This window comes from Thamnophis elegans, chromosome 7 (assembly GCF_009769535.1).
Source record: "Thamnophis elegans isolate rThaEle1 chromosome 7, rThaEle1.pri, whole genome shotgun sequence".
Classification (NCBI taxonomy): Eukaryota; Metazoa; Chordata; class Lepidosauria; order Squamata; family Colubridae; genus Thamnophis; species Thamnophis elegans.
The window spans coordinates 22,314,509-22,338,165 of NC_045547.1; the positions used below are offsets into that span (position 1 = coordinate 22,314,509).

Genomic DNA, 23,657 nt, shown 5'->3' on the forward strand with positions numbered 1-23,657 from the left:
CACCAAAATGGCCATGCAGAACCTGTAGGAGGCTTTCAGAGAGCTCCTGGGGACTGGGGAGGGCAGAAATGAGCAAAAACCGGCCAGTTTTTTTTCTCAATTTTGTCTCCCCAGCCCCCAGGAGCACTCTGAAAGCATCCTACAGAAATGAGCGAAAAATAGGCGGGTTTTTGCTCAATTTTGCCCCCTCCCCCAGGAGCATTCTATAAGCCTCCTAAAGGCTATTCATGCCTTTTTTTAAAAAATGGGCCCGTTTTCACGAAAAACGGGACATTTTTGGGAGGTCTGCAGAATGCAAAAAAATGTTTTTTAATTTGCCTCTTCAAAACCTTGGTGCATCTTATACTCCGGTACGTCTTATACTCCGAAAAATACAGTATATATATGGCTCTTCCAATGCTTCATGGAGAAAATCTATGAGGGAATTGAAAAATGATTGGATGGCACATAATCAATCAATCATGATGATTTCATGATAATGAAGTGTCTGCAAGTAACCAGACAAGTTTAGAGAGCACCAAAATAGCTCTTCCTTTCACTGCAAATAGAAAAATTTGGGCCCGCCCTGCATGTGACATGGTTCTATGGAGCTGGTACCATCACTTCATTCATTTTAGCTCTCATTGCCACTTAATTTGCTATGGGGGTATCCAGTGGTGGGATTCAATTTTTTTTACTTCTGGTTCTGTGGGTGTGGCTTTGTGGGCATGGTGTGGCTTGGTAGGAGTGGCAGGGGAAGGATACTATAAAATCTCCATTCCCTTCCCACTCTAGGGGAATGTTATTGCAAAATCCCCATTTCCTCCTGACATCAAGTTGGCCACACCCACTCAGTCACATGCCAACCACCTAGCTAAACCCACAAAACTGGTAGTAAAAAAAATTGAAACCCACCCCTGCCCTCCCCACTCCAGGGAAAGAGTACTGCAAAATCCCCATTCCCTTGGGACTTGGGAGCAGCTGGAACTGGGACTTGGAGATCAGCTGGGATTTGGAAGGCAGAGAATAGATGGGGGTGGGGCCAGTCAGAGGTGGTATTTACCGGTTCTCCGCACTACTCAAACTTTCCGCTACTAGTTCTCGAGAACTGGTCACAACCTGCTGAATACCACCTCTGGGTGTACCCATCCCTTGCAGGGGAAGGAAAGCATAACTACTATAGACTGGGAATGATAATCCTTCTTTAGTAAACGGGTGCATTTCCCCAGAGCTACATGTGGCGTAGAGCTTAAGCCAGTAGAGTTCAAGTGTACAAGAATGTCATTTCTTTCACTGAAACTCCTCTCTATATCTGGTAGGTCCACATAATGTATTTAACCATGAAATGATTGTTTTGAATCTATTCTGTCTCTGCCTTCATAGAAGTTTAGGCCAGAGTACATAATATACACGGGACTCCTATAATTTAGGCTAGGGAAGCCCTCATTTTCTCTTTTCATGGGACAGCACTTTAGAATGTACAAACCTTTCCGATATAAAGTTTTCATCAGCATTTGTTAAAATTGTAATTAAATCATTCCAGGTGCTTTAAGTTACGCAGAACTGGGCACACGAATTACCAAGTCCGGAGGCCATTATATTTATATCTTGGAAACTCTAGGTCCTCTGCCTGGATTCCTGTTTCTATGGGCTGAATACTTTGCTATCAGGTAAACATTTCCATCATAACAGATGTTCCCCCACCTTTCTGGCTCTGTGGGAGGGCAGAGGGAAGGGTTTCATTTTTTTTTCATTTTTTTTTTCATTTTTTCCCCATTTTATTAAGCATTTATAGGCCGCCCTTTTCCCTGAGGGGACTCAGGGCGGCTTACAATAATAGGGGGGGGGGGGGGGAGTGCAGGACAAAACACAAAAAGAAAATGTGAGAAAAAAATAATTAGCAGTAAAAACCCAACATTCATTCAGCATTCGGGAGGGGCGAGAGTAAAGTCTTATCCCCAGGCCTGATGGGATAGCCAGATCTTGAGGGCTGTGCGGAAGGCCTGGATGGTGGTTTTTGGGAGAACCTCTAGTTAAGATTCTGTGCAGTTCGGAGAACCCCCAAATCCCGCTCCTGGCTGACCTTGTTCACCCCCCCAGGAGTCCCCACGCGGCCCCTTTTAGATGCAGGTAATTTCAGGGCACGTGCGGAGTCTCGGGGAGGGAGAAAAACAGGCCTACTGGAAGTCCAGAAAGGCTGGAAATGGGCCAGTTTCTGGCCTTCAGAGGCCCTCCAGAGACTGGAGGAGGCCGTTTTTGCCCTCCCAGGGGCTCAAGGAAAGCCTCTAGAGCCTGGGGAGGGCAAAAACTCCCTCCTGTTGTGGTGCAGGAGGTCGACTAGGCCACTCCCACCATGGCCACTCCCACCCAGAGAACCCCTTGCTAAAATTTTTGAAGCCCACCCCTGCATACACCACTTGCACAAATGCAGCTTTGCGCCTGCCCACTGCTTGCATTACAACATTCAATAAACATGATAGTGAACATGAAAATGCTCTAAATCATTGATGGTCAACTATAACTTAACACACAAACACAAATGGAATACCATAATCTGCAGCCTTGGATACTGAAATAAAGGTTGATCTCGGCAAATTGTCACACTTGTTATATTTATGAGGCAAGAACAACCTTTTATAATTAGCAAAAGGATAGAATGTCTTCCCTTTATTTTGTTCTGAATCAGCTGTCCTTTAAAAAAAACTTTTTAAAAAGTTTTTTTAATTAGTTTATGTTATAACTAAGGTTATGTTATAGCATACAAAGACAATACAAAAGCAAAGAATCAGTTGTCCCAATTGGGAAAATACTGGGCAGGAGCATCCACAAAGGGTAGCCACAAAAGTGAAGTGGTAGGCATGACCATGTGAGCAAAGGCTTGGGGCTTCAAATGTGCAGTGGCTTGTACTATCTTGTCTTTTTTTTTACTCACCCACCCTGCCTGTCGACATCCCTAATACTAGGTGCAGAATATTCGTACTATGCCCTAAACCAGGGGTGTCAAACTCAATTTCATTGAGGGCCACATCAGTGTTGTGTTTGATCTCAAGGATGGGGGGGCGGGCATGGCTGGGGTAGGTGTGCCCAGCTTGACTTCACTTGTGTCATTTGTGTCAGGGGTGCCTGTGGCAGCCCGAGCACTCTTCCAGCAAAAACGGTCTCCTGAACCTTGTTTTCGGCTGCAGCAGCCTCCGGCAATCCTCTGCCAGAGAAAACAGTTTTCACTGGTAGAGGCACCACAGGCCGGTCCTTTGCTGTTTCCCGGTGGCCCTGTGGTCCAGATCTAAACACCCCACAGATCCGGCCTCCGGGCCTTGAGTTTGACACCCCTGCTCTAAACAATTATTAACATTAAAAACGATTAACTCAGATAGGATTTATGGACAGCCAATCAGTGCAAAAATAAATGTTTTATGGCTATTTATGAGAGGATGTTTGGTTTTGAAATTATTTGATGGTCTACAATTATATCCAATTGCTTCAAAAAAATGATTGAGAGTAAATAATTGGGGGAAGCTGAATTTTGCAGATTCACTCCCAGTGGCTGCTGCTGTTTCTTTCCACTTTCTCCTCTTTATCATCCTCTCTATCAGCTGCACTAGGAGGTTGCACTACGTGCTGTAACTCTTTCCAGTCTCCTCAAAGAGTATAATTTTTCCCTAGGCCAGCCAACAGCGCAGTTGTCGCCTTAGCATTTGGACGCTACATATTGGAACCATTTTTTGCACCTTGTTCGGCTCCACTCCTGGCTGTGAAGCTGGTTGCTCTTCTGGGTTACTGTAAGTCCCAATGGAAATCTTGGCCATTTTATTTCCCTAGCAATAGTGAGTCATGCTGATTTTGTGTACTTAACTCATGCAGATCAAGTATATACGGCGTGCATAAGCGCACCAGCGTGCCTACCGTCCCAGTCTTACTTTCCCCATTTATCTGCATTTACTTCCTTTGTTCACATTTATGTTCATACCAGTGGTGGGTTTCAATTTTTTTTAGAACCTCTTCTGTAGGTGTGGCCTGCTTTGTGGGAGTGGCTTGCCAGCCGTGTGACTGAGTGGGCCTGGCCAACTTGTAAAATGTGGTGAAACTCACTTAACAACGCTCTTGCTTAGCAACCAAAATGTTGGCTCAGGAACTCTGGCATTGAAGTGTGCAAGTCTTAAAGCTGTCAAGTTACAAGACCCTCGCACCCCTAACCCCTGACAGCTTTAAGACTTGTGGACTTCAATTCCTCTCGTTCTTCATCTTGATGATGTGCAGACAGGCGGGAGGAGGAAGCTGGAACCGGTTCTAAATGGCACTGAAGATTTGTGGAACCTCTTCTATAGGTTAGAACTGGCAGGAACCCACCCCTGGTTCATACCTATACTTGTTATCTTGTACATGTTTGACAAACAAACAAACAAACAAATCTATCTATATATATAAACTCAAAAACACTCATGCAGGAATCACGAAATTTCCAGAACCGTAAAGCCTACAAACCTGAAATTTGGCACCTATGTTCCTCTTGGCTTCTAGGTGCTTGCTAAGAAAGGATTTTTTGAAATGACCGCCAGAGCATTATTATGGTGTATATAATTATTAACATGCTCTAATGCTAAGGAGTTAGACGTTCTACCCCCTCCCAACCTGAAAACTTGGATGTGGGTGTGGCCAGCATGTGACTCATCTGGCCTGCTGGCTGAGAGTTTGGAGAGGAGCCTGAGGGAGAGAAGGGGATAGGATAGGGGAGGATTCTGTGGGGCCAGTCTGAGGGAGAGAAGGGGAGAGGAGAGGCCAATTGTAACTACTCATTAATTTTTAGGTGTCAATTTATCAAGCCCGATCATATAATTTCGTAGCAGAGCATGGATATTCAGCTAGTAAATAAATAAGTACTTTCCCTTTCTTACCCCTCTAGACATTGTCCTCATCTTAAATTCTTGGAGTGTCAGCTGGAGTGCCCGGCTTCAGACCATCTTATCCATCATCAAGTTGGCAGCACTTTCTCTCATTATTGTCCCAGGCATGATGCTTTTAGCTCAAGGTATCTCACATTGTTGTTCTTGTTCTCTATTAATCAGCACAATGATAAAAACACAAGGAATACTTCTGAGGACTGAAGGCTTTGAACGCAACCTATAAAATTTAACAGAAATGAAAAAGAAGGAGGAGGGTATTTTCAGGAACAGACTAGAAAGTTCTCCATAAGGAAGCCAATCATTATAGTTTATAATATGACTTACTCAACAAATGATAGTTAAAACATGGCTTATTATAATGTTAACCCGATGTAGTTGTTGTTATAATTCATTCATTGTCTATGTTTGGCAATGGCCTGTGAGATCTCAAGCAGAGGGAACATATTCTTATCTCCTGCAACAAAATCCTTTTTAGACAAGATGGTTGTTTTGAATCTGGGCCAGTGGTGGGATTCAGCCAGTTTGTACCTATTCGGGAGAACCGGTTGGTAACTTTCTAAGCAGTTTGGAGAACTGGTTGTTGGAAGAAATCTTTTGTTTTTTCCCACTTTACAGGGCTAATCCTGTAAGGAAGGCAGGAAGGTAACATTCTGGTGTTGTTTCTAGCCTACTCTTTATTGCCCTGCTTACAGAAACTGCCTCTCCAGTTAACCCTTATTACCATAAGGTGAAGTGCCCATCGACCTGAGTGACATTGACTTGGCCATGCCCACATGATCACATGACCACCGAGCCCCACCTACCCAGCTGATCATTAGGGCAGAGAACTCGTTGATAAATTATTTGAATCCCACCACTGATCTGGGCCCACCTGTCTTATGCAAATCACATCTTATACCACCAAGTTACAGGCATACACACACACACACGCACGCGCGCGCACGCACACACACACACACACACACAATAAAACCTGACTTTGGCACTAATCTATCCATTGTCAGAATGTCTATTTCTGCTATGATGCCTTTGCTTTGTAATTTTACTCTTTTCTTTAGGCCGTACAGAAAATTTCCAGGATGCCTTCAATACCCAAGGACTCGTTTTGGACAAACTACCTTTAGCTTTTTATGCAGGGATGTTCGCCTACTCTGGATGGTATGCATTCTTAATGTATATTTCTGAAAACTTCTCGTCATTTCTCACCGTTACTGAAACAGCCCTTTTTGTCTCTTGCTCCTCCCTTAATGCAGGTTTCAAACTAGTTTTGTACGAGAAGAACTGGTGAAGCCAGAACGGTGAGTTGGAAAGATGAAACTTCATTCTGGCTCAGATCAGTGTTTTTCCACTCTGGCCCTCTCCAGATGACTCCTCCGTTTGTAGGAAATGCTGGAGTTGCATCTGGAAGACACCAGGTTGGTGGAGAAGACTGGGCTAGAGTAACAGGCCTAACAAGATACATTTTTGTGGCATAGTACTTTCAGAAGAAGACAACAGGGAGGCAGAAATGATGAAACACTGCCTGAACTAAAACGTAATATTTTAATTTTGCAGTCGAATATCATTGCTGATGCTTTTGCCCTCACTATCTAGAAAACTGACAAGCCACATGAGTTCCCTATTGTGTAGATCAGGGGTGTCAAACTTGATTTCATTCAGGGCCACATCAGGATTGTACTTGATGTCGGGGGTGGTGGCCATGGTGGCCGTGGCCAGTTCAATGTCACTTATGTCGGGAGGGCACCTGTAGTGGCCAAGTGCTAAGGCAGGACTTCCCACAGACCTCCCCCTCTCATTATAATCTTCCTTCCTTCCTTCTCTTCTTTTTCCTTCCCTCCTCATTCCCCTTTCTTCTTCCTTCCCCTCTTTCCTTATTTTCCCCTTCTTGCTCTCTTCGCATCCTTCTTTCCTCTCTCCCTTTTTCCTTTCTTGTCCCTTCTTGCATGCTCAAATGCAAAAGGGGAAACATTTCTCCTCTTGTTTTGTTTTGTTTTGAGTTTGTTTTGCTAGCCCTCTGCCAGCGAAAACGGAGTTTGGTCCTCCTAAGCTCCATTTTCTCTGTTAGAGGCCCTGTGGGCCAGTCTGTTGCTGTTTCCAGGGTGGGCCCATGGGCCAAATCTAAGCATCCCACATGCCAGATTCGGCCCATATGCTTTGAGTTTGACACCCCTGTAGATAAAGAACAAAATGTCCTTTTTTCCTTCCAGCTTTATAAAGACAAGGACCACTGGCTTTAATTTTTTTTTACAAGATGAATGCTAAAACTTTAACAAAGTAGGTTTAAGGATATCTCAGGGGGACCTAACCCTAAGATTCTAGACCAGTGATGGCGGACTTATGGCACGCGGGCCACAATGGCATGCAGAGCCATTTGTCAAGGCCTTCTGACTTCGACCATCTTTTGAGGCCATTTTTCGCCCTCCAGAGGCTTCTCTGAAGCCTCCGGAGCATGAAAAACCGGTTTGGGAGCGGACTTCCGGGTTGCTCATAGGGCCGGTTTTAGTCTTCTGGAGCTTTCAGGAACCCTCAGGAGGCTTCCCTGAAGGCTCCAGAGGACGAAAACGACCCTACGGACAAACCGGAAGTCACTTCCAGATTGCTCGTATGGTCTTTTTTTGCTCTCTGGAGCCTTCAGGGAAGCCTCCTGGAGGGCCCTGAAGGCTCCGGAGGGTTAAAACTGGCCGGTTTGCCCATAGGGGTGTTTTTTTGTGCTCCAGAGGCTTCAGCGAAGCTCCTGAAGCCTCTGGAGGGCCTCGGGGAGGGGGGAAAGACTATTTTCGCCCTCCCCAAGGTCCTATAAAGCCTCTGGAGTCTGGGGAGGGTGAAAAAAGCACGCCAAAAATGGGGGGGCGTGCTGATCATGCGCACATGCACACTGTGATCATGCGCACATGCACACTGTGATCATGCGCATAGCATTATGGGTGTTGCACGCCTGCACATGACCCCCCCCCGTTCTCCCTGCGCTTTTGGCACTCAAGCCAAAAAAGGTTCACCATCACTGTTCTAGACTATTTATTTTTTTAAAAAACATTTGTACAACATTTGTACTATCTCATAACCAACTCTGAGCAGCTTCCAATCAAAGGCTGAAATACCATAAGAGCCCTATTAAATCTCTAAAAACTAAACCAATTAAAAACGGATTCTGAAGTTCAGTCACCTCAACTTATCCCAGTGCTTGGAGGAAAAGCCAGGCCTTCAAAGCTTCATGGAAGGCTAGGAGAGTGGAAGCCTGTTGAACTTAAGGGAGAAGACTGTTCTGTAGGGCAGTGGCTGCCATGGAAAAGGCAGAGGTCTTAGATCCCATCAAATAGCAATGTTTAGGAGAAGGGACTAGAAGCGTACCCACTTTATCTGACTTGGTTGGATGGGTAGATGTCCTTAGGGAGTGGCAGTCATATAGATAGATAACCCAGGTCTGTGGCATAATAGACAAGTCATTGTTTCAATATACTGTGGTTAAAATTGATTTCCTAAGAGTCCTTTACAAATTATGTACATCTGTTCAGATATAAACTCTATTAAGCTGAAAGGGAAGGCTTCCTTCTGGGTACATGCAATGCATACCAAATTGCAGGGCCCGTCTGATGAGTTCATGTGTGAAAAATAATGAAAAGAAGAGAGTAATTAAAGATACATACGAGAGCTGCACATTGCCAAGCACTCCACACCATGGGTACGATGCAAATGTCTGAATGAGTCAGTGGTGGGTTTCAAAAATTTTTGGAACCTCTTCTGTAGGTGTGGCCTGCTTTCCGAGTCCACTGGTGGAACTTCTAACCAGTTCGGTAGATTTGACGAACCGGTTCTACCAAATAGGTGCGAACTGGTAGGAACCCACCTTTGGAATGAGTTCTAGGAGCTAGAAAAGGAGTTCTAGGAGCTAGAATTCTACACATGCGAGGCAAGACCAGAACAACATAGAAACTAAACAAAGAGAGAAGCAACCTGGAATTAAGATTTAACAAATGGAACCGCTTGCTTTCAGAAATCGTGGGAGCTTCATCAGTGGAGGTTTTTAAGAAAAGACTAGACAGTCACGTGTCTGAAATGGTATAAAGTCTCCTGCTTGAGCAGGGGGCTGGACTAGAAGACCTCCAAGGTTTTTTCCAGCTCTATTCTGATTGACGTGCAATATATTAGAGCCAGAGGTGGGTTCCTACCAGTTTGCACCTATTCGGTAGAACCGGTTCGTCAAATCTACCGAACCGGTTAGAAGAGGTTCCACCAGTCGACCCGGAAAGCAGGCCACACCTACAGAAGAGGTTCCAAAAATTTTTGAAACCCACCACTGATTAGAGCACTTCTGGCTATTGGAACTGCTAGGGGTGGAACTGAATGAGGCAGCTTTGCCAATGTGCTTTGCCCTAATTTCTGCTCAAGCAAAGCTCTATGAAACTTTGCTGTGCTACAACTGTAGTATTTCTATGAAGAGGAGAATAGATAAATCAGAGAGTGAACAATGTGAAATATAGATCCTTACTCTCAAAACGTATACAAAGGTTTAATCTCCTTCGAGTCACACAAGTTTTCTGGACAAGTCCATGTACTTGAGCTCTGTGTAATTGTCATTAATTCAATTCTCATCCAAATATTAACTTTGGCTCCCTCTAGAGGCTTTATGTTATATTTAAAACACTGGATTCTGCAACCTCTTTAGCCAATGCATGGACATGAAGAGAAATGAGAAATTGTTCTGACAAATGTTTCTGAATTATAAAATTGTGTGTGCTTGAAAGGCAGTTAATAGGAACGAATGACAGCAGTGATAGACATTCAAAAAAGGAAAATTTAATGAATTTTAATAACCATTTATATATTAATAAATTAATAACAATAAATAGTAATAATACATGACATTTCATTTCAAAGTATGCAGTGGCTCAGTGGATAAGACACTGAGCATGTTGAGCAGAAGGTTGGCAGTTGGCCGATTCGAATCCCTAGCGCCACATAACGGACTGAGATCCCGTTACTTGTCCCAGCTTCTGTCAACCTAGCAGTTTGAAAGCATGTAAAAATGCAAGTAGAAAAATAGGAACCACGTTTGGTGGAAAGGTAACAGCGTTCCCTGCGCTTTCGGTGTTTAGTCATGCTGGCCACATGACCACGGAGACGTCTTTGGACATTGCTGAGTCTTCGGCTTTGAAATGGAGATGAGCACTGCCCTCTAGAGTTGGGAACGACTAGAACCTTTACCTTTTTAAATTTAATTTCATTTCTGAAATGGCATAGGGTCTCATGCTTGAGCAGGGGATTGGACTAGAAGGCCTCCAAGATCCCTTCCGGCTCTATTATGATTAATTGATTGATTGATTATTTTAAAAGCTATCCTATTCATGTTCACCTGCTATTTGAATTTAGCTAGGATTATGCTGTACAGCAAGATTGTTTAAAATTATTTTAGGATGCCAAGTGGAGGACAAATTGGCCTCTATTATGTCATATGGCCAAGAAGCCCAGAATATATAAAGGCGACACATTTCCAAAAGAACAATGACTAGAAAAAAAATCATCCTGACCTGTATTGGATATAAATATTACCTACCTCTTCATTCCAGCCAATTGATCTTCTACTTGTTATCCTGACTCTTACCTCCCTTTGGAACGGTTATCTGGAGCTTCCATTGTTTAAATGAGCTTTTGAGCTAAGTTCTGTTCTGAAGTTCTGTTTTACTTCATTCTTTACTCCCAGGAGTACAAGATAGTTTACTTGGCTTTAAGTTCCACTCAGAGCTGAAGACATTTCTTGGATGAGAAGCGAAACATCTTTTTTTTTAACTGAAAAGTTTTTTATTTTTTGTTCTCTATATACAATTATAGGTATACATTCACATAGTTATTATTCTTTTTTACATTCATCATTGTTATATATTTGTCATTCCATTTTCAGGGTTATAACATACTGTTTGGGTTGCTTTATTTACCATCCCTTGCCTGTTTTGACACCACCTTCTTTTCCCTATCTTTTCTCCCTCCCTTCTCTACTTTCTTCCTTCCTCCTCTCCTTTCCCTTCCTTCTTCCCCTACTTCTCCCCTACTCCTCTCTTCCTCTTCCTCTTCCCCTTCCAACCCCCTCTCCTTCTCTCCTTCTCCTTTCCACCTTCCTCTCCTTACCTAGAGAAGTGAAACATCTTTAAAGAAAAACCAGAAAGTCCAGTTGCCTCTTGAAAAGGCACCTTTGGGATTGCCACTCTAAGACACTCCGTGGTTTTCATCCGCTAACTGCCCTCTCATGGAAGCCGGGGAGCCATTGCCTGGCATAAGATGGTTGAATAATTTTGGTCATGCTTTCTCACCATTTGAAAACTGCACTTCCAATCTCTGTGGAGGGCATAAGGTCCAAGACAGCTGAATTAAATCTTAACTGGGACGTGGGCTATGGAGGTACTCACAAATGTCTCTCTTTCCTTTTCCTTTTTGTAGAAATATCCCTCTGGCTGTGATTGTGTCTGTAATCACAGTGATCGTGGGGTATATGCTCACCAATGTTTCCTATTACACAGTACTGACAGCAGCAGATGTCCTTGTCTCCCAGGCAGTGGCTGTGGTGAGTTGAAAGTCAAGGCTGTTTTTACAATCATTGTAAAACTAACACACACACACACACACCTCACTGCACCCCTCACTGCACCCCTTTCAACACAGACATTCCAGGGGGTTCAATTTGCAATGGATGAAAGAGAGGTTTAACAATTAAGTGGCAATTAAACACAGTTTCACTGAATAAGGCTGCCAAGAGTTTGTTTTGTCTCTGTGAAGCCTTGAAATAACAAACAGTATGAATATTCACACAGGGGTGGGGGCTCAGGTGGAGACAGCATGGTTATCTCTCTCTCTCCCTCTCCCTCCCTCCCTCCCTCCCTCCATATATATATGCATGCATGCATACATACATACATACATACATCTCTATCTCTATCTATCTATCTATCTATCTATCTATCTATCTATCTATCTATCTATCTATCTATCTATCTATCTATCTATCCATCCATCCATCCATCCATCCACCCACCCACCCACCCACCCACCCACCCCTCCCTATCTATCTATCTATCTATCTATCTATCTATCTATCTATCTCAAGATGTTTTAAATTTTCCATTATATATTATTATTTTTGTAGAACTGAAAGTTCTGAAATGGGATTTGGCATGCAACCTGAGGAATTCTGCAAGATGAAGTCCGCAAACTTAAAGTTGCCAGATTTGAACAACTACTGAGACAGAGATAAAAATATAGAGAGATAGATCAATGCATGCACAGATATGTACAAACACATAATATTTCAAGATTAATTAAGAGTATTTCCAAAGATTTTCTTAAAGACTGATGAAGCAAGCAGTTATAATATTAGAGACATAAGGAAGAAGCAGGTGTAAAACTAGAAATGAAATACTGTTGAGTTGGTGCCCTAACATCTCTGAAGGCCTCCTGGTGGTTTTTGTTCGCAACTGGGTTGATTCATGCAGCGTTTCACATATGTGAATTACAACCATGCCTTTCTTCCCCCATCAGAGTTTTGCACGGAAAGCTTTCCAAAGCCTTATCTCTGTGATTCCAATCTTGGTTTCCCTGTCTTGTTTTGGAACCATGAATGGGGGAATTTTTACATTTTCAAGGTTGGTAGCTGGCTAATTTCTAATGTTTACCTTTATATCTTATGATACTGTTGGAAGAAATGTCCGGGTTCATCTGGGTTCAGTTCCAAGTCGGGAGAAAGACACTGGAAACCTGGAAGTTGTTTGGAAAGATGGTTTAACGGGGGACAGGACTACATGGTTTGAGGTCCTGGGCAATCAAACATATGGGGGGGGGAGGGAGAAAGAGATGTATACCCAATTTTGGGCTTTGAACCTGCTTCCTGTTCCTTCCTGTGAAGGAAATGCATTCTGATTGGTTGTCAGACTCTCATTGGGCCATGCAGGGGTAACTTTGTTTTGAGCCCCAGTCTTGATTGAATCTTGCTGGGTGAGGTAAGGAAGGGATTTTGGACAATTCCTATTACGGCTTAACGGTTTTGTCCTGGTTTGGATCTTGAGTGAGGGCTAATCCTATCACCCTGGAGCTAAAGGTCTTTTGCCTTGTAGATAAGATGGTCCAGTCTTTTGTCTTGCTGGGATCAAAATATCTGCTGGGGCTGAGTTTCTGGGTTCTTTCAGATTTCTGTTTCTCTTTTAGGGGAAATATTCTGCCTTTTTAATATTTCCTAGAATATTTCATTCTTCTAGGAGAGTGATGGCTAACCTTTTTGCCATCACATGCCAAAAGCGGGGGGAATGTGGAGGGGGCCATGCATGTGCATACCCACACCCATAATTCTATGCACCCTCCCCACATGCATGCGTGTAACCCCTGCGCATGTGTGCACAACCCTGCACATGTGCTCAATACCTCCCCAATTTTTTGCACGTGATGGCATGATAGACCCATTTTTTGCCCTCCTCAGGTTCCAGAGGCTTTCTAGGAGCCGGGGGGGGGGGGAAACAGCCTCCCCATACCCCCCAGAGGTCCTCCAGAGGGCAAAAAACGGCCCAACGCACAAACCAGAAGTTCAGAAATGGACTTCTGGGTTGCCCGTTTTTCTCCCTGAAGCCTCCAGAGGGAGAAAAACAGCTCAACATGAAAACCAAAAACGAAGGCTGAAATTAGCTGGCCAGCGTGCGCATGTGTGCTGGACCTGACAGGGTAACGCCTCGCATGCCTTAAGTAATGTCTCCACGTGCCACCTGTGGCACATGTGCCGTACGTTCGCCATCACTATTCTAAGAGAAGGGTGGATGCTAACTTTCTACAATACCATGACACATGTCACAATGGTATTATTACGGCTTGTGGCAGACAATGATTAGGACCCAAAAGTCAAAGAGGCAGGATAGGGACTGGTAATCAGGATAGCACATTTGATACTAATACAGTTTCTCCCAACTCAAGGCTGATGCCAAATTCAATTCAGTCTCTAAGCTTGTGAAACTGAGTAACAGAATACAAGGACAGTTGTTCGTTTCAGAGGCGCATTGGAGGGACAATGAGCACCGAAATGATGGACAATAATGAATTTTGTATCTCTACACTTCCCTCTTGGGCCTTTGGTGTTAGCTGTTTCCACTCCCTAATTAATTTCATTTTCACTGCACAGATGTGAATGCATGTGGGGGGAAAAAGAGAAGTGGGAATTTCAGGGGGAAAAGATGAGCGGAGGAGGAATGAAGTCATTGTCTCCTTCAGATGATCCATTCTAATGTTTTGAAGCAAAGGAGGAGAAAATTGTGTTTTTCTCACGGATATACTCCTTTTTTAGGTGTTGAACATTATGCCGAGCCTTGCCTTGCTTAACATGGACTGTTAAATAAATCACTGTTGATCAAGTTCATACATATATAAACTTAGATTTGCAAACAGTAGTAACTGGGCTGATACAGCTGATAAGCAGAAATAAATTTACCAACTTTTCAGGAGGAAGGGCAGATTTTGATTGTGCATAAAAGACCCCGAATGATGGCTTTTTCAGTCTTCTCTAAAATTACCAAATGTCTTAGAAAATAGAAACCATTTAGATAAAAGAGGAATCGATCATTCTATAAATAGTTAATTAAATCAAAACCAATAAAATAAAGCATATTTTATTTTAGTATCCTATGACAATAAGGTGTCATATCTTATGATTTTTTATGAATGTCTTTTATGATGACTATGATCTTGATTTATTACTTATAGTTTTTATGTACAATGCACCAAAGACAAATTCTTTGTGTGTCCAAGCACACATTCTATTCTATTCTATTCTATTCTATTCTATTCTAGTCTAATCTAGTCTAGTCTTTTCAAACAAGAGAAATGAGAATTTTGAGGTACTCTGCTGACTGTTTTTGACTGTTTAGATTTTAAAAATATTATTGCCTGATTTCATTCAGAGCTATCATTTGAAGAATGGCATAAAACTATCTCTATGAAATGTGTTTCCAATCTACCAGGCTTCTACTAGTGATGTTTCTTACATTCGTGAGCTTTTTTTACAGCCCTTTTTCTACTTCTAGGACATTGTTTGTGGCTTCCAGGGAGGGGCAATGGCCCACCCTCTTCTCTATGATCCACATCCAACGCCATACCCCAATGCCAGCCGTCTTGCTAATGGTATGCTTTTTTGTCTATAGTGTCAGATGCATTTCTTACTTCAGTGCCTGTGATGTGGCAAGCCTGTGACAATCATCTTTAGCTGACAATAATGGAAACAGTCTGTGTTATTGATAACTTGACCAGAGTAATACCAATAATTGTGAATATGTGTTGTTTTGCTTTTAAAATCATGATGATTGTCTATATTGCTTATTGCTTATGATTTAGTGTCCTCAAGTCAATGTTGACTCTTAGCAATTACATACTATAGATAGGTCTTCCCCAAGGTAATCTATCCACTTTTGGGCCATCAACTTTTCTAAAGTTGCAAGTTCTGTAAATCAATCAATCAATCCATCACTGCTGTAGTTGAGTCGGTCATCCTCTTATCTTTTCTTCTACCTTTCCCAATAATAATATTATTTAAGTCTCTTAAATAAAAAAAAATTAGGTTAAATCACCCAGATTGTGTGGTGAATTGTGTCTGCATATGTATCTTCATGCATGCATACATAGTTTAAAAAAAGTGTTTTCAATTAATATGCTAGTCCTTTACTTGTATCTAATGGTATTTATGGCCTGCTTTGTGGGAGTGGCTTTCTGGCCATGTGACTGGGTGGGAGTGGCTTGCTGCCATGTGACTCGGTGGGCATGGCCAACTTGTAAAAAGTGGTGAAACTCACTTAATAATGCTCTTGCTTAGCAACCAAAATGTTGGCTCAGAAACTCTGGCATTTGAAGTCTTAAAATTGTCAAGTTACAAGACCCTTGCAGCCCTAACCCTCTAGGAAAAAAAAACCCCAGAGGTGTTCAAACTTGACAGCTTTAAGACTTGTGGACTTCAACTCCCAGAATTCCTCTTCCAGTCATGTTGCTCAGGAACTCTGGCATTGAAGTGTGCAAGTCTTAAAGCTGTCAAGTTACAAGACCCTTGCACCCCTAACCCTTTAGGAAAAAACCCCCAGGGGTATTCAAACTTGACAGCTTTAAGAGTTTAAGGTTTAGATAGGATTCTTGGAGGCGGGCAGGGCGATTGGTGAGCTAGCCAATCAGTGAGCGGCGGACGGGACAAGTGTGGTGGGGAACAGGCGGGGGGAGAGTGCTGGAACCGGTTCTAAACAGCACAGTAGATTTGTGGAACCTCTTCTATAGAAGAGGTTAGAACTGACAGGAACCCACCCCTGACTACAACTCTCACTCACCAGTCAGTTGTGTATTCTTGTGGAGTATGAAAGGCAGTTAATAGCAGTGAAAGACCATTGCTAACAGGGGATTGTAATTCATCCAGATGGTATCTGATTTTGCAGGATTTAGCTATGTGTTCTGTCTTTGGGTGAATTTTCTACAATGCTTTTTTTCCCATGAAATGCCAGGTGCTATTCCTAAATGAAACAGTCCATCTGCAATATTTTACCTTTTAAGACTGATGGAACCAATTAATATGCTGGTGCATTGATCATATGTTAAAATTCAAATCAACTAAAACACATTAACTGATTGGCAGTCCACATTGGCAATAGATTTCTGTTGATGGTTTATAAAATATTTCAGTCGATTTGTTCTTATTTAGTTTAAAATATTGTACTTAGAGTTTTGTCCAAAGCAAATGAGCCAAAGTTAGCTTTGGATTGCTGCCTTCTTCCAATGAAAACTCTGATGGTTTAGTTTACTATCTTTTCATTTTATCTCTTCAAGTTCCCTTTGGTCACAGCCATGATTTGTGTAGGAGATATTTACCACTTGTTGAACTTCTTCAGCTTTTCCCGGTGGCTCTTCATAGGACTAGCCACGCTTGGGCTTATAGTTCATCGCTGTCGCTATCCTAATATATTAAGCCCGTTCAAGGTAAGTTATGATAGTTTGAAGTATCTTAGGAACATAATGCTTTACCTTTTTTCATTAGCTCTGGAGAGATGAATCAAGAGTTCTTTGGTCTAATTCCTCTCAAATATAAATCAAATAATAAAGTGGCATTGTTATTATTAGTTGTGGTGGTGCAGTGATTAGAGTGCAATACTGCACTTCTGCTGCTTGCCGGCTGCCTGCAATTTGGCAGTTCAAATCTCACCAGGCTCAAGGTCGATCCATCCTTCCATCCTTCCGAGGTGGGTAAAATGAGGACCCAAATTGTTGGGGGCAATAGGCTGACTCTATAAACAGCTTAGAGAGGGGCTGTAAAGCACTGTGAAGCAGTATATGAGTCTAGGTGCTATTGCAATTATATATGCCACTCAACTCCTAGCTACTTTGGGCAATTTGCAAATTATTTGAAAAACAGGATAATAAAAATAACATGGAAGAAACAGGAATTATTATCAATCAATTGGCAAGTTAATTTGAAGCCAATATACAAATGGTGCTGGACAAGAGCTGGAGGTACCCTGGTTCAAACTTCAGTTTAGTCATGAAAGTGGCAAGGAGATCAATAATCGCTTACCTATCTTAATGGAAGTTAAGTCCTGGATCTTTGAGTGAAGGGTGGCATACAAATGTTATGTATGAGCACTAATCCAATTACAGTATTTACTTGCCTCCAAGAAGTCCTGAGGTTACTTTGTCCCATGAAGGCTACAGTAACAGAATCTTGCAAGTCTGAAAATACATATATCTCCCTCTCGCTTTTACAGTTCAAGAAAATTATGGAGGCTCAATTGCCTTTTATTTGACCACTAGCTGATAACCTGGCGTTGCCTGTGTATTTATTTATCCCAATCCTATATTAGACAGGAATGGCGATGTCAAGTGGCAACATAAGTGCGGAATGGGCTGTCCTCTCGCCTTCCATGAACATCATCGCAATTCCTGAAGAAGCGATAGCAAGAGCAACTTCTCCCTGATTTCTGCAACAATTAAATTAGTTAAAAATGTTTTCCCTCTGCCCCCAGAAATGTAATTTCTAATGTTGGATTTCCCCGCTTACCAGAGGGAGCCCCCTTGTGGAGTACTGTGAAGCCATTACCATGGCAACTCCACTGCGCTGTTCAGTAGAATCCATTTTAAGGCAGTATAGTAGAAGCCATTTTAAGGCACAACAGGCTGTATCTTAACAGATACAGGGGTGTCTTAGCCCTCCCCCCCTGGAACACACACACACACACACAGAGAGAGAGAGAGAGAGAGAGAGAGAGAGAGAGAGAGGGAGAGAGTTTATATATATCCTAGTGCAGGGGTGTCAAACTGGTGACCCAGGGGCCAGATGCATCACGCACAGGCCACACCCACTCCAGCTCTGCGAAGGGGAAAAAGTTCATGATACGTCATGTGATGGCAACGTGACACGGGGAGTTTGACATCCGTGGCCTAGTCTGTTGCTGCTGCTGTTTCTCAAGGACATTCCTACAGGTCATTACAGATTCTAACTATGATGGAGACTTTGATTACAATATGACAAAGACCTCCCAAGAAACATTTTTACCTAATAACAACATACCTTTCTCTCTCCCCCTCCAGGTTCCTCTTTTCATTCCCACTTCTTTTACTGTCATCTGCCTTTTCACAGTGGGAATGTCTTTCTACTCAGACCCGGTTAATATCAGCATTGGATGTGCCATCGTTTTAAGTGGTCTTCCAGTTTACTATTTGCTCATCAAACAATCAATGCCAAACTGCTTCCGTAAAACTTTCTGTGAGTTGATCATTTTGGATTATGATGTCCTTAAAATCATAGTATATGATACTGTAAGCTAAGGCAGGAGCAACATCCCCTGTGATGCTCAGCTTCAACTTCTGATATCTCTAGGAAGCTTAGCCAAATGGGTCAGGAATCAGGATGCTGGAGAAAAGCCCATCATCTACTAGGAAGTTTTGCATGCATTTGCCTCACCTGTAGTGCCCTGTATTTGATCCCTAAGATATATAATATAGGGATCATTTATAAAGCTCAATAAGCAAATATGAAATAGTCCATCTTACATAATTAACTTTGGATAGAACGTTTTAGGCTAATCTGTGTAAACAATAACACACATTTCACATTATAATTGTATTGTAAATTATTGTATTGTATAATTATTGTAAATTATTAAATTTTAATAATTTAAATATTAACAATTAAATAAATAATTGTTATAAAACAATTATATTAATTATATTATTTAAAGACCCGCCCAGTCCAAGAACTAACTTTAATTGTGGAAATTCAGCTGCGATTCAGCAAGGCTGGGACACAAAGACTATCTAGATCAGCGAATCTTTTTTGGCTGATGTGCCAAAAGCGGGGGAAGTGCAGGGGGGGGTCGTGTGTGGGTGTGCCGCACCCATAATGAAATGCACAACCCCCAGTGCGCATGCGTGCATGACCAGCTCTGCCCCCCATTTTTTGCATGCTTTTTTCATCCTCCCCAGGCTCCAGAGGCTTTATAGGAGCCTGGGGAGGGCGAAAACAGCCTCCCACAGGAGGCCCTCCGGCCCTCCTGAGTGCAAAAAACCGGCCCTATGGGCAAACCAGAAGTTCAGAAATAGACTTCTGGTTTGCTCATAGGGCCAGTTTAAGCCCTCTGGAGCCTTCAGGGGCCTTCCTGATGCTTCCCTGAAGGCCCTGGAGGATGAAAAATGACCCTAGGATCAAACCGGAAGTCCATTCCAGAACTTCTGGTTTACCCATAGAGCCAGTTTTTTCCATTCCAGAGGCTTCAGGGAAGCTCCTAAAGCCTCCGGAGGGCCTCTGGGGGGCAGGGAACGGGGGAGGCTGCTTCCACCCTCCCCAGGCTCCTATAAAGCCTCTGGAGCCTGGGGATGGCGAAAAATGGCCTTTAAAAAAAGCTAAAGTCGGCTGGCCAGTGCGCGCATGTGCACCGGCCAGCTGACAGGGCAACACCTCGCGTGCCCTGACAAATGGCTCCGCGTGCCACCTGTGGCATACATTCCATAGGTTCGCCATTCCGGATCTAGACCAACACAAATAATAAAATTACAGGTAGTTCTTGGACTGATCTGGTTCCTAAATTATGTTGTTGGGCTTCTGATTGTTCAAATGGAATTGCCTCCAAACATTCTGCCCACAATTCTACTTTTATTTATTTAATTAAACTTATAGTTTCCCACTCCAAAATTCTTTTGAACAAATTCAGGTTCCAGATATATTTTTTTCCTGAACTTGAATTCAGACTTGTGCATACATGTGAGCCTTAACTAGAAAACTGTTGCAGTTTGGAGTCTAACCTTACACCACAGCTATTTATCAATAAGGGCGTATGACTATACATTCCCCCAAAATGATGGAGAAGTTCTGGGAAACCAGTAGAGCAGCTACCACTGTTCAATCAGCATAGGGAGGCTATTCTTACCTTTTTAAATTTAATTTATATTTACATTTATTTTATGAATGTATAGACTGCTTCATCCAACCAACTGAAAGTACCACCATATTCATATTCTTCACCTTTTTCTTTCTGCAGGTTTTCTTACACTGAAGCTTCAGATCCTGTTGAAGGTAGTACAGCAGGAAATCAGGACATACTGACCAGTCCTTACTTTGAACTGTTGACTTTGGAGAGCCTTCTGTACAAGCTTGTATTTCCTATCACACTTAGAGTAGCTTTGCATGGCTGCTTCCAGTTTGGATTTCCAGCACCATGTAGAAAGTTCACCAGACATCAAAGGCACAAAGAAGCTTGCCTGGATTCTTGCTTACTATTTGATTGTTTTTACAAATGTAGTCTATGCTGCTGTTGGTATTATCCTCATCTGCAATGCAGATGCACTTAGGTGCAACCAATAAATCTGAGGCAGTTGCATCTGCATACATATTCTATTTCTGTACAAAGCTTGGGTAGAAACACATTACTTGTAGATTTTGAAAGACCATACATTTGTTATAGCTATGGTATATTTTGAGGAGCATTTCTGGGTAAAAGAGAACTTTGGATGCTTTTCAGCCTATGAAAAGCTTTACGAAAGAGACATTTTTCAAAGATCTAAGCGCATTTGGTAGGATTCAGGATATTTTTAAACATGACTGGTGTCATTATAGTGGGTTTCCGGCACATCAGGGTGCTATGTTGAGTCACCATTGACATTCCTTCTGACTTGGATGGTATACACTTGGAATATAGTTTTAACAGGATTTTTCAATCACAATGACACCCCACTTTCAGTTACTGTTCCTGGCACGTCAGCAAGTGTTAGTAACTCAAGTGTTAATGTAAAACACTTCAGTGCCATCACATCGGTTGGGAGGAAACTATTGTTCTCTACCCATTCAAAGGAATAATGATCTTGACACAGTTGCACTGCAGTGATTAGGATCTAGTCAAATCCTCATCCTCATCCACATCTTGTGGGACTTTCAAATATACAGTATGCACCTGTGTATGGTTTGCCAATTGCATAGTGGCAGATAAGGCAGTGCTCAAGAGGGTTAACATCATTGCCCAGAGGATCATTAGTTGCCCTCTCCCCTCCTTGTAAGAGCTCTATAGCTCCCGCTGCCTTAAAAATGTTCAAAACATATTTAAAGATCCATCTTATCCTGGACACCCTTTTTTTTTGAACTATTACCATCTGGCAGATGGTACAGGATAATAAAAACAAGGATAAATAGACTGAAAAACAGTTTCTATCCCAGGGCAGTAACCATATTGAATTCTACTATATAGTGCAATATTAATGCAGTATCAGGGGTTTTCAATTCAATTGTGTAGAATGTGAAGGATGTGTGTTTTTGTTTTATTTTTTAAAATAGTTTTCTTATGTATGTTGTACAGTGAAGATGGCATTTAATTTCGTTGTATGAGGTGCAATGACAATAAAACTTACAGGCGGATCGTCATTTAGAACACAACACACTAAATATCACAATCACCAAAACCTGAAGAGTACAATTTATGATCTCGCTGTACCAGGAGATGTCAGAGTCAAAAAAAAGAATTAGAAAAAAATCACGAAATATTGCAACCTGGCCATCGAAACTACGTGATTATGGATGAAACATGTAACAGTGATATCCATTGTCATTGGGGCACTTGGCACCATGTCCAAGAATTTTATAAAGACATCAAGAAATTGCTACTTCCTGCAATAACACCAGCGGAACTGCATAAAACTGGGCTGCTTGGAACATATTACATTTTTTTGCAGATTTTTAAAATTATTTTTCCCTTCTACAACACCTTACAGTCATGACATCAACATTGTTGTGTCATCATACCTGTACATATATATAATATTTCGCTTCTATATTTACACACCTTTATACACAGTTTATATATATTTATATATAGTTTTTTGGCTTAATTAATTTTATTCTTGTTTTGCAGCCATTTCTACCAATTGTTCCAAATTTCATAATATTCTGGCTCTTCTTTATCTTTTAATTTCAGTGTTAATTTATCCATCTCTGCACAATCCAAAGTTTTTTTTATCACTAATTCATCTGAGGGGGTACTATTTTGTTTCCAGCATTGGGCAAATGCTATTCTAGCTGTAGTTAGCAGATGTATTAATATGTACTTAATTTTGGAACATATTACATTTTAAGAAGATATTTGGTTGATACCTAGGATGCTGTCAGCAATGCATATTAACCATCAGTGCCAGTCAATAATATATATGATACATTTTTAAATGTTCAGTTGACTTTCATGTTTAATGAATAAAACAACAACAACAACAACAACAACATAATAGCAGGGCCATGGCCTCGTATGTACTGCAGTATTTTGCTTAAAACAGCAAGATTCCATTCTTTCCCCAACATGTTTAAGACTGATGTGTCAGACTGAAATGCATGTAAGACAGAGGGGAGAGCATGTTGTAAATGTTTTGTATATTAAATGACAGCGATGCTAATTCTTTTCAGTCTATGTCTGTTTCAGGTGTGTTCATTCATAAATACATACTATTTCTGCCTTAATGTGTATATTTCTGAAAAACAAAAGAAAAATATACTCATTTTATATGCATTTTGTCATAAAGTATACATTTTGCTGTAAACTATTCAAGTTTACAGCAAAATGTATTCTTGTAAATGTATCCAATGCAACAAAAGGGCATTGCCAAATTATGCACAGTGCAACTGTTGAATTATAATTGTTTTTTATATTTGTGCGGCTACGAGAATTATGGTGGGCATGCCTATTGAACCCATTTCTTCACAGTCCCTAGAGTTAAAACAATTGTTCTGCAATACCATTCTCCTTCAAATTATTCCCAATACATTTAAAAGTACAGCTGCATTGTCCACCCCATCTACAGATCAAAAATATGTTCAGCATGGTGCCATCCATATGCTTGTAATTCTAGAACTAACAAAAGGCACATTTAATCAATCATTGATTATTCAAAGCCAGCCAATAGCTGAATATAAGGAAAACCTATATTCTCTCTCTCTTTCAAAATTGCCAATTATTGAATTACTATCTTCATCCAACCGCACAAGTTCTGCCAGTATTCTCTAAATTAACAAATATCCATTAATTTATTAATTTGGCTTAGTTTGGTTTCTTCCAGGCAGACAAGAGACTCTTAGCATGCTACAATCTTAAAAAATAAAACACCAAAACATTCACAGTGCAAAACAATCAAATCAAAATGAATGAAAAATAAACTGGCATAAGCACAATAGCTTAAAAATGACAAAAACATGATGAAAAATACTGACACAACCAATAAATAGATGGTGACATTCTCAGTTTCACAGCTCTTCTAAATAGCTGT

General features: G+C 41.6%; 1 protein-coding gene across 3 annotated transcripts in view; it reads left to right on the forward strand.

Annotated features, from left to right (window-relative positions):
• LOC116511376 (cystine/glutamate transporter-like) overlaps positions 1-21,507 on the forward strand; it is a 34,098-nt gene extending 12,591 nt beyond the window's left edge. For all 3 annotated transcript variants that reach the window (XM_032221345.1, XM_032221343.1, XM_032221344.1), the window contains 11 exons: positions 1,523-1,649; positions 3,643-3,758; positions 4,880-5,005; positions 5,939-6,038; positions 6,134-6,178; positions 11,310-11,433; positions 12,405-12,508; positions 14,924-15,020; positions 16,698-16,847; positions 18,453-18,627; positions 20,399-21,507. In XM_032221345.1, coding sequence (XP_032077236.1) covers positions 1,523-1,649; positions 3,643-3,758; positions 4,880-5,005; positions 5,939-6,038; positions 6,134-6,178; positions 11,310-11,433; positions 12,405-12,508; positions 14,924-15,020; positions 16,698-16,847; positions 18,453-18,627; positions 20,399-20,463 — 1,229 coding nt within the window. In that variant the 3' untranslated portion in view covers positions 20,464-21,507. The remainder of the gene's footprint in view (positions 1-1,522; positions 1,650-3,642; positions 3,759-4,879; positions 5,006-5,938; positions 6,039-6,133; positions 6,179-11,309; positions 11,434-12,404; positions 12,509-14,923; positions 15,021-16,697; positions 16,848-18,452; positions 18,628-20,398) is intronic.
• Positions 21,508-23,657: the final 2,150 nt, after the last annotated feature.